Source organism: Ricinus communis, chromosome 1 (genome assembly GCF_019578655.1).
Source record: "Ricinus communis isolate WT05 ecotype wild-type chromosome 1, ASM1957865v1, whole genome shotgun sequence".
NCBI classification, from domain to species: Eukaryota; Viridiplantae; Streptophyta; class Magnoliopsida; order Malpighiales; family Euphorbiaceae; genus Ricinus; species Ricinus communis.
This window is the reverse complement of record NC_063256.1, coordinates 12,666,973-12,681,086: the sequence shown is the minus strand read 5'-3', so window position 1 is coordinate 12,681,086 and position 14,114 is coordinate 12,666,973. Positions and strand designations below refer to the sequence as shown.

General features: G+C 35.7%; 2 protein-coding genes across 3 annotated transcripts; both read left to right on the top strand.

Moving 5' to 3' along the window:
* On the top strand, positions 1–5,638 carry LOC8260455 (DEAD-box ATP-dependent RNA helicase 51). The gene is made up of 12 exons (XM_002529159.3): positions 1–606; positions 693–878; positions 1,689–1,874; positions 2,022–2,105; positions 2,471–2,512; positions 2,714–2,785; positions 2,909–3,208; positions 4,271–4,309; positions 4,414–4,518; positions 4,723–4,791; positions 4,894–5,019; positions 5,251–5,638. Exons 1-12 carry the CDS (start codon positions 196–198, stop codon positions 5,425–5,427), a joined length of 1,797 nt encoding a protein of 598 aa, XP_002529205.2. The 5' UTR covers positions 1–195; the 3' UTR covers positions 5,428–5,638.
* Positions 5,639–7,312: 1,674 nt separating this feature from the next.
* Positions 7,313–9,018, top strand: LOC8260456 (putative 4-hydroxy-4-methyl-2-oxoglutarate aldolase 3). Of its 2 annotated transcripts, none has more exons than XM_015725410.3 (2): positions 7,313–7,540; positions 8,257–9,018. In XM_015725410.3, exon 2 carries the CDS (start codon positions 8,267–8,269, stop codon positions 8,765–8,767), a length of 501 nt encoding a protein of 166 aa, XP_015580896.2. In that variant the 5' UTR covers positions 7,313–7,540; positions 8,257–8,266; the 3' UTR covers positions 8,768–9,018. The 2 variants fall into 2 exon arrangements, with proteins under 2 accessions (XP_015580896.2, XP_048226356.1); XM_048370399.1 differs by having other exon boundaries at positions 7,371–7,540; positions 8,245–9,018.
* The last annotated feature ends 5,096 nt before the right edge of the window (positions 9,019–14,114 follow it).

Genomic DNA, 14,114 nt, shown 5'->3' with positions numbered 1-14,114 from the left:
ATCGAAACGACGACGATTTCAGATATACAAAAACAGAAAAGAAAACCTCTAAAACCCTAACTCTACATATCATCTTTAGCCACCGTCGTGAAACACTCAATTCTCACAGGACTTCACTGCGACTGCTGTTCGGAGAAAGTGGTTCGTTCTTTAATTTAAATAATCTGGGAAAAAGGAGGTGGGGTTTTTAATTCAATGGCAATAGTAGAGGAGAAAAACATGACGAATAGCGTATCAGTGGATGAAAAGAAAAGAAAGCGAAAGCGAAACAGAGTAAAGAAAGTTACAGCAAAGGAAGAAGAAGAAGAAGAAGAAGAAGAATCACACCTACACAACGTTACTTCTGCTTCTCAAATTGAAGCAGCAGAAGAAGACGAGAGAGAAATTGAGGAAGAAAGTAAAGATAAGAAGAAGAAAAAGAAGAAAAAGAATAGTGATTATAATAATAATGAGGAAAATGAAGTTTCAAAGAATGAAGGACAGGATGGTGATAAGGTGAGGAAGAGAGGGAGTGGGATTATGAGTACAGATTCTTTTGAATCTTTAGGATTGTCTGAACCTACTCTTAAAGCTATTCAAGAAATGGGATTTCAGTATTTAACTCAGGTACTATTTTCTCATTTTTCTTTAATTAAGTTGTTTTTAGAGATGGGGATTTTATTTATGGTGCTTGTATGTGATAAATTATGCAGATTCAAGCGAGGGCTATTCCACCTCTTCTAGTAGGCAAAGATGTTCTTGGTGCTGCAAGGACAGGTTCTGGGAAGACTCTTGCTTTCTTAATACCAGCTGTTGAATTGTTATATAATGTCCATTTCGCTCCTCGCAATGGCACCGGTGTTGTTGTCATTTGCCCCACTAGGGAACTTGCCATTCAGGTGAGTTTATTATTCTTCTAACCCTTTGTGCTCACAAGAGTTCTGTTCCCGACAATAATTTATCAACTAGATTACTAGAATACATGGAGAAATTATCTTTAATACAAATAGTAACATTACTCTGATATATGAGCTTTTTCTGTCTTTTTCCTCATTTTGCTTTGCAAAAGTCAAATGGAATGACTTTCCTTCATTAGTATTGAAGATGGTTTCCCTCTTGCAACCTATTTATGGGCATGGTAAGGAACCCCATTTTATTAAGAATGTTTAATTTCTTTTACATACTTAGGAAGTTGAATACCAGATCTTTTGTCGTCTCAATGTCAATGTGAATGATCAAGTATCCTACTCTATATGGATTAGAATATGGGCTTCCTTCTTTTGGTGCAGAAGCTCGAAGGCTTTTCATCATATGGTCTGAAATGTCAATTAGTTTGCCAAACAAGAAAAGGGGTTTTAACTTGTTTGGCTGATTTAGCCATGCTTTTATATGTTGTGAACTGCTGATTATCAATGTTAGACATAGAATGAGAAGGTGATCCTACTTTTTATTATTCTTTCTTTTTTTCTTTTTGGCATCTTTAACTAGTTAATTTGCAACTGTTGTTCCAGAATGATATTTATTATCACCCTTTAGTTTCCTTTACTTCGTTTTGTCCTTTAAGATGTACCTATTGGAAGGAGATATAATTAGATAAGCTCACCCCAGCTCTTTTATTAGTGAAAAGTAATCAAATTATGGATTCCTATTCCATCCTGGATGTTTCAACTCTTGTATTCATAATTTCATATGCTTATTTAACATTTCAGACTCATGCTGTGGCAAAGGACCTTCTCAAATATCACTCACAGACTCTTGGCTTGGTCATTGGGGGTTCTGCTAGAAAAGGAGAAGCAGAACGCATTGTTAAAGGAGTCAATTTATTGGTTGCAACTCCTGGTCGACTTCTTGATCATCTTCAAAATACCAAGGGATTTATATATAAGAACTTGAAGGTAATTCATCTACATCGTTTAACCTCAATGTGGTGGTATGATTTACTATTACTAGTAGTAGTTAAGTGTCATGTCTCATGAGCTAGTCGCTGTTTGATTTATATAATGATGTTCTGATTTTTCCCAAACAATTTCTTCAACCTGCAGTGCCTCATGATTGATGAAGCGGATAGGATACTGGAGGCAAACTTTGAAGAAGAAATGAAACAAATTATCAAGATTCTGCCAAAGGTAAATAAAATTAGCAAGAATTAATAGAACTATTGGAGTGAATGTAGGCTTTTGCGAGGGTACTAATGTTAACAGCAGTGGTGAACTAAATTGATTAAGTGCTTTAATTATTATTGTTGTTTCAGCCTGTGGCTTTCATTTTTTTTTTTTTAAATGACAAATGGGGTTCAGAGATCATTTCAGAAAACTTTCCTAATTTATTTTCACTTTCTAAACTTGGGTTGGTTAATGATGGTTTGATTAAATTTTGAAAGACACTTGGAATACAAGATTCTCTTCCTATCTGTATATTGTAATTCTGTTTACTTTCTATTGAGTCATATGTAATGATCTCAGCTGACCTGATGAGATTGCTAAATGTGCAGAGTAGGCAAACTGCTTTATTTTCAGCAACTCAAACTAAGAAGGTTTGTGTTCGGAATCTCTTAGGTTCAAATTATTTTCTATATTGGTTCCCTTATCGTGTTTATTTGTTTGGTGTTTCAACTAATTTGTTTTCTGTAGAAATTATTCAATTAAAATTCATCCTTTTTTCTCTCTTTCTATTGTATAATTTACTCTTAGTTTCCTGGTTTTGCTGATAGTGGTTGTTTTTACTTTAATTTTAGGTGGAGGATCTTGCCCGTCTGTCTTTTCAAACTACTCCTGTCTATATTGATGTGGATGATGGAAGAACTAAGGTATACCTTAACTTGCCATTGGGTATTTTCTTCATGGTCTTTAATGAATGTGCACCACATATGTGGACATAAGCACAGAGTCTCTGCCTTCAAATTAAACCTAACAAACATTGGCCTTTGTAGGTCACAAATGAGGGTCTGCAGCAAGGCTATTGTGTAGTTCATAGTGCCAAGAGATTTATTCTTCTCTACTCCTTTTTGAAGAGGAATTTATCAAAGAAAGTGATGGTCTTCTTCTCCTCATGTAATTCGGTCAAGTTCCATTCTGAACTTCTTAGATACATTCAGGTGGAATGTTTTGATATCCATGGAAAACAGAAGCAGCAGAAACGGACTACTACCTTTTTTGATTTTTGCAAAGCAGAGAAGGGAATATTGCTATGCACTGATGTTGCTGCTCGTGGTCTTGATATTCCTGCTGTGGTAGGTATCTTTCTTCAAGTGACTTGCTAATCTGTTTAATCTTTTCTCTTGCAACTGTTACTGAATTAACCTAAGAATACTGCATTTGGTAATTTTGACATTTATTATGCTACCAGCAATTTTATGTTGTATTTTTCTCATTATTTTCAATTTTTAGTTTCTATGGCTCCGTTTGTGTCTGGAGAATATTTTGTGAGAGAAATTCGAGTATTTTCCAAGAAAATAATTTATTTTCTATTGTTTGGTTATACACTGAAAATCACTTGAAAATTATTTTAGATGTTTGGATGTTTAAAAAAAAAATCTAATTTGAAAATTTATATAAAACTTGTTGAAACTTTATATCGAAATCTACAATTATATATAAACGAAAATTACAAAGACAAATATAAATATTTTCCAATGCTGGTGTCGGCCATTTGTGGCTGGAAGTTGGTGAAGGTGATTGCTGCCGGTAGTTAATTTGCTAATGAATTTTATATTAATGTTGTTTTGGTACATTTTTTTTTTGCGTTATAAGCTTGAGCTAGTTATTTTCTTTCCTAGATGTACCAAGCAAAACACTAGAAAATGCACAAAAATGAATCTCTGTGGAATATCTTCTGGAAAAAGTGGATCCTGAGTATTTTTATGTATGCGATGTGCTTGTAGTTGCATTTTATAGATGCCAATCTGCTTCCTCTGCCACTGAAGAACCCTCTAGATATATTTGCTTAAGGAAATTAGAATAATGCATTCTTTTTATATTTTAAGTATTTTAGTTGCATAATTATGTTTCATTGCTGTAATGGACATATAAATTGGGAAATCCAAAAAATGAAAACATGATTGTCACTTGCCAAGGTTGTCGCTAATGAGAAATTGGTAGATGGGACTAATTACTAATATACAGCATATTATGAGAAAGTGGGTACATTATCTGATTTCTAATTTTGTACTTTGAGCTCAGTTAGAGGCTGCCAGCCATTTGGTTTATTTAATCTCAGCTAGAACATTCTGAGAAGTTTTTCCCTGTCAGTTGGTTGATGTTGATGAGTTCTCTTTTTTCTTCTCTTCATGCAGGACTGGATAGTGCAGTACGATCCTCCTGATGAACCGAAGGTGCCCTAAGCGTTTTCTATTGATAACTTGTTGAAGTGTTTGCTCTCTTGTCATTCTCATTCATGCATGTTCATTAACATGTAGATTCTGGTTTCCATTTTCAGGAATACATTCATCGGGTTGGCCGTACAGCCCGTGGAGAAGGTGGAAAAGGCAATGCCCTGCTTTTCTTGATTCCAGAAGAACTGCAATTTCTGCGATATCTAAAGGTATAGTAATTTTTACCAGGAGTGCTGAATTGTACAGCTTCTATTCCTCTATTAGGTAGAGAACATTTAAAGTAATAATTGACTGACCATAGTGCTTTCTTAAGAGTGTTTTCCGTATGAATGAAAATCAATTGGGCTTGAAAGGATAATAGCAAAATCGTATAATTGTCTTATCTGTATTCTGACGCACACATGTACTTTCAGGCTGCAAAAGTCCCTGTTAAAGAGTATGAATTTGATGTTAAGAAGTTGGCAAATGTTCAGTCTCATCTGGTATTTTATTGCTTTCTTTGGCAGACTATGTTTCCTTGCCACGTTATATTTTCCAAATAATTAAGATATATGGGCTTATATTGAACTTGTGGGTTAATGCAGGAGAAGTTGGTGGCTAACAACTATTATCTGAACAAGTCTGCTAAAGATGCTTATAGATCTTATATATTGGCCTATAATTCACATTCTATGAAAGACATATTTAATGTCCACCGCCTCGATCTGCAGGTACCAATTTTAAATCCTTGTATCCTGGTAGGCAATCATGTTTGAGAATGAATTGAAACAGAAGTGGGATGTCAATCTGCATTTTTGCTTTGGGCAACTAAGTTCAAGATTAAAGTTTGAAGTCTTTTAAAATAAAATGTTGCTACGATGCCTCTATAACATGAATCAGGCTAGGCGATCATCACCATACTATGACATCTAATAAAATGGCTAATATTGTTGATTTTGCAGGCGGTTGCTGCTTCATTTTGCTTTTCTTGTCCACCGAAGGTGAATCTGAACATAGACAGCAATGCTTCCAAATTTAGAAAGAAGGCTCATAAAGGAAGTCGCAATGGTTTCAGTGAGAGCAACCCTTATGGAAGGCAGAGGGACGAAGATAATACACGACAATTTGTAAGGCATTAGGTGGATTGATGTTTGCAAGTAACACATGAATCCACACTAATTTTATATAAATTGTAGTACTATTAGTGATATGAGTGTTTTCTGGAGTGATTTTGTGGTTCTCCAGAATAAAATTTTGTTTATTTGTTTGTGGACTGCTGGACTCCAAGGCTTAATGTTGAATTCACAGTATTATTCGTAGCTCAATTCAAAAATTGCAAATTTTGGTGTAGACATAGTTGGTTTTGGCCCCTGGACATGGAAACCCTGATTTTACTTTTGCATTACATTTTTTTTTTTTTTTTGGTATCGCATAAAATTAATGCAGTTAAAGCATTAGGAATGTCTTTTTTTTTTTATTTTTTTATTTTTTGGCCTAATTACCAAAAATCCTTGACCTTTCGCAATTTTAACAAAATTATCCAATGCTTTCAGTTGTCTTTAAAATCCTAATTCTTTGAAAAAGAAATTGAAAGAATTAAGATTTAAAGAAGCATTGGATAATTTTGTTAAAATTGCAAAAGGTCTTTTGCTAATGAGGCCCTTCTTTCTAATTTTGTCAATATCAAATCTCAATAAGATTTTGAAATGTAAACTTGGTAGGTTAAAATTTATATACTCTTGATTAAGAGGAGAGTTTGGTTTATATAAATTCATGTGCTAACTGGAAGTTACCATTAGAGGCATCAGTTAAGCAAACACCTAAATATATAATTCTAAGAAATTCTTATAGTTACCTTTTGTTTCTTTCTTTTTGTTAATTTATGGAGGTTTAACGAGTTGTACCCTGCGGACTCATCTCCTCACTCTTTGTAAATATGAAAACTCACCGATCACTTAAACTCAAGATAAATGTTTATGGTTACTTTATTACAAATAACAAATAGAAATATATTAAATAATTAATTTTGTATAAATATGAAAAATTTAATTTTGATAACTAGTAATTACAAATTATCAATTAAAATTAAAAAAAAAAATACTAAAATAGCCAAGATAATATTAAAGATTTATACATCTTTAAAATTTTAGAAAATTTTAAAATATTTTTTTAAATGAGGAAGAATTATGAAAAAAATAATTGTCTTCTGTAAGATAACAATTCATTTAACAATTATAAAAAATAATTAATATCTTTTGTAGATTCACTAATTTCTTTGTAATTATTTTTTGATTTTGTAGAAGTCATATTTTCTTAATATCATGTAATTTCTTAAGTAATAAAATCATATATTAATTTATGAAAAAAATATAAAAAGATTGTTATTTATTGTAAGATTCAATTAATTCCATGATTATAAGATATTATTTTATAAAATTACTAATTATTTTTCATAAACCGTTGACTTTCACACAAATAATCATATTCTTATAATATCATATTTTTTTATAAATCAAAAACTTATTTAGTTCATAAAAAATATAAAAGTATTTTCATCTTTTATAAAATAGTAATTCATCTTGCAGTTATAAAAATTTTATTATTTTCATAAATTCTTTTATAATTATTTCACTTATAATGGTGTATAAAAAATAAAATTATAGAAGGATTTAATCCATTACTAGTAACTTTTAAATATAAATTTAATTGATAAAATCTAATGTATATATAAATTAAAAGATTTCTATTTATATATACCTTATAATAAATATAAATATAATTTTAATATTAAATATTTTAACACAAATTTTATTATTTAAAATTAATAAGTATATATCTTCTCTTTATTACGAACCAGATAAAATATTTTCTTGTAAATTAATGATCTTCGAAAAAACCTTTAAACTAAGTATCAATGTTTTTATTATGAACCAGACAAAATATTTTCTTGCAAATTAATGATCTTCGAAAAGACCTTTAAAATTACTTTGGTTTAGATGAATAAAAACGGGTTAACAACAACACCAGCAACGAATTCACACTCGAACGAGACAGAAGAGTATGACGGGTGGATTACGTAAGGAGAGATGTGAAGTGGTTAGAGAATGGCACGACAGCCAATGTGATTCTGTGCCGCCAATTCAAACTCTATGATATCATCTGTTCCTTGTTTCTTCTTCTGTACACCACTACTCTTCTTTCCTTACCAACACGGAAAGACCTTCCCCATCAGACCCACCTCTGAGTTAACTGGTAATTGGGTTCTTACTTACTCGTCCATTCTTTTATTCATGTTAATCATAGCAACTGCCATTGTTTTACATGATCTTTCAGTTTCTTGCTATCACAATTTCAAGAAAACTTTTAGATGGGTTCATAAAAAGGGTTTCTTTTTTATAGTTTTTAAGAGTTGTTTAGCATGTAATCCTTTTTGTGTGGGTGTGTGCGCTCTCAAGGAAAAATTGTATGATCTAATTCAACCCTTATGTGATGCCTGGCAAAGTTTAATGTTTTTTCCTGTAATCCTATTGTTGTTCTAGTTTAATGAGTGAGGGATATTTTTTCTAGTAATTATGCTTTGAATTTTTGTCTGCTAATTTCATATGGAATGTTTAATAGAAAGGTGTTTGCTTGATTCATTGGGCATGATTGGATTCAAGCTTAATCATTTGCTACAGGCGTTAAATCCTCATAAATACTTGGCTCTTGATGCGTGTTGTACGCCTACTAATAGTGAGAAGCATGAGCTGCTCTATGCAGCTTCTACATATGCTCTATTGTTTCAGAATTGAGCCCCAGTGTTTCCCAATGCTTGTTTTGGTTGGCAAGCAAACTAGGATAGGAGTTTTTGAAAGTCAGGGGAGTTCTTTTTCTGGAGAGATTGGCAAAGATAAAGATGAACATATTGTTCTATACTTATGTTTGATGTCACACACTCTATCAACAATTTTTGACAGCCTTATCTGCAGGGTAATATACATGGCCGCTGTAGCAACGGCTGAAGCATGCGATTCCAATGCAGCATTATCGGCGAGTGGTGATTTGCGGGCTTTGCAACCGGTATTCAAGATATATGGCCAGAGCCGAGCATTCTCAGGCCCCATTGTCACTCTGAAGGTGTTTGAGGACAATGTGTTGGTTAGGGAGCTTCTCGAGACCAGAGGCGAAGGAAGAGTTCTGGTCATAGATGGTGGGGGAAGCATGAGGTGTGCTTTGGTGGGAGGGAATTTGGGGCAATTGGCTCAAAACATGGGGTGGGCTGGTATCATTGTGAATGGCTGCATCAGAGATGTTGATGAGATCAACGGTTGCGATATTGGAGTAAGAGCCTTGGCATCACATCCCATGAAATCCAACAAGAAAGGCATGGGGGAGAAGCATGTGACAGTGCACATTGCTGGGACACTAATTCGTGATGGGGAATGGCTGTATGCAGATAGTGATGGCATTCTTATCTCAAAATCTGAGCTCTCTATTTGAGTAAGCAAGCACTTAGAACTTGCAAGACAATGGAATCCCAGATCACCCAAATTAGTTCCAAGGTAGCTGGATGGTCTGTGGAAAACATTTTGTTCTCTATGTCTGCATTATTTACATCAAATAAACTTGGGAATTGGACTCAGCTTCTCTTGGACCACAGGCTAACATATTTTGCAGAGAATCATCTGCGGTTGTACACTAATAATTGTAGAACAATTCGAGAATCCACGATCAGTTTGTATTTCAGTTTTCATGCTGGTTCTGAAGATTTGTTGGTTGAGGTGCTAATGATACAAGGATGTGTGTATACTATTGTTGTTTTACATGGTTAAAAGTATCACAATTCAACTCTGCAAGTAGGGTTTGAAAATGGGATTCCTTTGAAATCATGAAAGACTGCATGTACTGCTAATATTAACTTCATTAACCATTTCTGTTATGATAGTTTATTTTAGGCAAACTCATATTCAGTCCCTGAACTTTTTTGTTTTATTTTATTGAACCCTTCAAATCTTAATTTGTTTTATTAAGTTTTTATATTTTTATTTTTTGTTTTGTTAAGAACGTTTATATATGATTTATGAGACTTTTGTTTGTTCTATTGAATCCTTATATTTTTATTTTGATTAAAAACATTAAGCTCTCAATAAAAATAAAAGTAAAAGTATAAATAAAAGTATAAGAACTCAATGAAATAAAAATAAAATTAAGGACTAAATAAATAAAACTAAAAAATTTAAGGACTTAAAAATACATTTTACCTTTACTTTATGGTTTTTGAATTTCTTTATTTTAATTATTTAATAATTATTAGAAAAATAAAATATCTTCTTCTAAAAGGATAATTATTAATTATTTAGATATAAGAATAAAGGATTCAGAATCTCAAGACTTGATCTTTCAATTAATATTTTCTTTTGTTATTATGAACAACACTACTATATGCTTTGTGATTCTTTTTACAAGTAAACAATTCTTTATTAGCTTTTCATCAATTTTAGTAGTTTTCAATATGTATGAGATTGGAAAAATATTTTTTCTTTTAGTTTTAATTTTAATTTTATTTCTTAAGTTCTGAAAAATATTTTCAAAAGATAGTAAGTAAATTGATTGTATACAGTTTTAAAGAAATAATATATTAAATAAAAGAAATTTTAAAATTGTTTCTTTTAATTTATTTGATTGAAAAAGAAAGAAAGAAATTGAAAAAGAAAAGATAATAAAAATGTCGAGTATAGGGCTATGTCTCACGGGGTTAGAATACGTAATGGAAAATTACCCGTGCGGCACTTAGCAAGTCTCGGCAACGAAATGCTAAGTAAGCCTTAAGTTCGGTATAAAGGGATTTGATGGTAAAAACTTGGATGAAATGTGGAAAATGAGTATATTGCACAAGAGCATTCATACAAAGTACAAGAGAATTTACAAAGAACTTTCAAAAGTGTTTAGCTCTCACTCGTGCTTTCTACTTGCAATGTATGCTCTCTAGTTGCCTTCTACTTGTATAAAAGAATGCCTAAGAAGGTCTATTTATAGCTTTTAAAACCCCTAGCTCAATGACTAAGATTTGCTGGATTCAATGGTGGAAATTCAGCAATTAGAAGTTTCTAATCGACCTTGCTCATTCTTGGCTTGTGGAGCTTTCTAGAGCTTTCACGAAAATCTGGCAGCTTGGCTTGCTGCTGGGCGCTGGGCCTGCTGTTGGCCCGCATAGTCTGCCTGTTGGTTGGCCCATAGCTCGCTGATGCTTTTGGCCTATTCTAGAAGCTTCCCTCGCTTGGTGCTTTTGCTTAGCGTGCTATCCAGCTGCCTCCAGAACTTTCTCGCATTTGGCCCATTATAAGCTTACTTGGCCCCATTGTGATGGGCTCTTTTACGCGCTGCCGCACTATGCTGGTGTGCTGGTCTGTAGGGCATATTTTGGCGTATTGGCCCGATGATAGATATCACTTGGCCCGTTTTGCTAAACTAGTTGGCCCGACGATAAATATCACTTGGCCCGTTCTGCTCAACTAGCTGGCTCGTCAATGAAGGTTGTTCCGCTAATGAAGGCTATTTTGCCGCAATATTGCGCCCATAGTGTGGCAACGATGTGTGGCTTCACTCGCGAAGCGTGACATTCTCCCCCACTTATTTTCACAGCGTTGGGTTGGGGCCCAATCTCTTGTCGAAGCTAGTGCCTACCAACTGTTTGCATTGGACGTTGGTTGTCCTTGTGGCTTGCCAAGCTCTTGTCATGTCTGTGCTTGTGGCCGGACTCACTAGCACCCTTAGCAAGTCTTATGGCAGAAAGTGCTTTGGCCTTTGATCTCTCAACGCACTTGGTTGGGATCTTGTAGGTCTTGGAGCAATCATGAATCAACAAGGAGTTTTGATGAGGAATGGGAAAGGCACAGACCTGTTTGAAGAAAGCTAGACCGAAGATGATGCTAAAGTCGTCAATAGGCATCACGGAGAAGTCTAGCTCGCCAGCCAGTCTCCTATTTAGAGTGGAACTCCACGTGCTACGCCAATTGAAGGCTTTTCTTCGGAGTTCACGACCTTAATTTTGCTGTTCTCCTTGAAAATCTTGAGATTTAGACGTTTTGCCTCTTGTGCGTCAATAAAGTTATGAGATGCACTTGTGTCAAGCATTTCATTGACGTGTTTCCCATTGATGGTAGTGTCGACGTACATCAAGTCAACCTCGTCTAACTTGGTTGGGGCTGGATAGTGCTGGAGAGCGCCTAGATATTAGATAAATCCAACTTTAGCTTGGGGCTCTTTTGAATGCTTCTAGTTCTCGGATACCATGGTACTGAGCAACTGCTTGCTCGTAGTGCCCTCTAGATACTTCCGAAGTTCTGCAACCATCGCATGATAGCTTGCTTGCTTGGGCAATATCACATATAATGTGATCCATTGCAAATAAAGCACAATCTCGGTGGCTTGAACAGTAGCGTAGAGTCGCGCTTATTACTATAGGGCCTGCCATGCTTAGGATCACCACCAGCAGATTTATAGGACTTGCCATCCTTGTGGCTTACGTCCTTCTCCGCGTCGCACTCGTCTCCCCCACTTTTGCTGGAGTAGGGCGTTTTATCCCGAAAGCAAGTGGATAGATCGATAAGTGATTTGACAGTAAAAATGACAGCATCAAGGGTCTGCACATTTTGCCTTTCCAACTCCACTCTCGCTAGCCCATCTATGAGTAATAGAGCGAGTCTTTGTCAGAGAGATCTTCTATTTCAAGCATGAGAGTAATATACTCATTCATATAGTCGGAGATGCTATTTACTTGCTTAGGCAACGTAACTTCGCTCGCGCTTCTCTATCGGCATTGTGCGACACAAAGTGCTTGTGCATTTTTGGCTTGAATTGCTCCCATATATTGATCACGCAAAGGCCCTTCACTTTTCGATGTGTTTGCATCTCCACCATAGTTGGGCAACATCACATAGAAAGATAAAAGCATTGCTAATTCTAGCAAAGTCTCCATCCACTCCCATGGCCTTGAAGTATTGATCAAGACCAAAAATAAAATTCTTGACAATTGTTGCGTTGGGGATGCCATCATATGATGCTGGCTTAGGCACTTCGATTGCATGTGCCGTAGCATTGCTAGTAGAGGCAAGGCTGCTACTTCATCGAAGGGACTTGCACTCAGTGCGGACATCATCTGCTTCGGCACGGAGGGCTCGCAGCTCCTTAAAGAACTCTCGTATGTGTGAGAGCTCATTGGCAAGGGAGCGTATTTCTCCCCTGCAGGTGGTACCTAGCTCTTCGATCATTGCCTTGGAAGCCCTTGCTATCTCAGCGTTATCCTCTACTAAGTTATCGAGATGGTCGCTAAGATCGCCAACGATATTACGTACCTCGATGTACTGCTGTTCCAAACTTGTGATGCGAGGCTCCAGTGAATCATTTAGGGTAGCTTTGGATTTCCCACGCTTAGGGGCTTGAGCAGGCTACTCTTGTCGCCCACGACCTTGCTCTTGCATTCCCACGCTGATGGCAGCTTCCTCGCTAGCCATGCTATCTTACCAACTTGGAGTCTTGGAGGTACCTAAGGATTAAGATTGTTGCTCGGATACCATTTAACCAATCTTGGCTACATTAGTTTGAATATTGGTTGAGCTTGACGGATGCTCTGATACCAACTGTTATGGGGTTAGAATACGCAGCGAAAAATTACCCATACGGCACTTAACAAGTCTGGAAAACGAAATACTAAATAAGCCTTAAGTGCAGTATAAAGGGACTTAAAGGTAAAATTTCAGAGGAAATGTGGGAAATGCATCAGAAATTATAATGCACAAGAGTATTCGTACAAAGTACAAGAGGATTTACAAAGAACTCTTAAAAGTGTTTAGCTCTACTTGTGCTCTCTACTTGCAATGTATGCTCTTTAGTTGCCTTTTACTTGTATGAAAGAATGCCTAGGAAGGTCTATTTATAGCCTTAAAATCCCCTAGCTCAATGATTGAGATTTGCTTGATCCAATGGCCATTCTTGGCTTGTAGGGAGCTTTCTAGAGCTTTCCACGCAAATCTAGCAGCTTAGCTTGTTGCCTAGCCAGCGGCTGGGCACTGGGCTTGCTGTTAGCTTGCATGGTCTGCCTGATGGCTTGTGTTGGCCTATTGGTTGGCCCCTAACTGGATGATGCTTTTGGTCCGTTCCAGAAGCTTTCCTCGCCTGGAGCTTCTGCCTGGCATGCTATCCAAATGCCTCTGGAATTTTCTTGCATTTGACTTGTTGTGAGCTTGCTTGGCTCGCCTGTGTTGGGCTCTCTTGCGTGTTGCCGTGCTAGGCTAGTGTGCTGGCGTACAGGGTACATCAATTGGCCTGCTAATCCTAAGATAGATATCACTTGGCCCACTGGTACTGCAAGGAATGATGTCTGACGCAAATTTGTTGGCCTACTCTGCTTGACTAGCTGGCCCGTCTAATGAAGGCTGTTTTGCCGCAATGTAGCCTATAGTTTGGCAACGATGGCGATTTCACTCGCGGGCTACGACATATGGGACCCATATGTCATCCTATCAAATATCAGTAAACATAAGTTTACTTCGTTCCGTTGGTTTTTCAGTAAACATAACTAAAGTGAAGGCAATAAAACTATGGGTTTTTCAGTCCATCTTATACTTAATTGTTAATAATTTATAAAAAATCTGAAAATTACGTACTAAAAATATCATTTTATTTTTTTTACAGATTGCGGTACTTAATTATTAATTATTTAATTATTAATTTTAAAAATTTAAATAATGTGTCATTTTTTTGATAAAATTAAGATACCAAGAATATAATTATCCCATTATATAATACAGTCGCCGCCGCCGCCGACGAACCGGCCGCCGGTAGATAA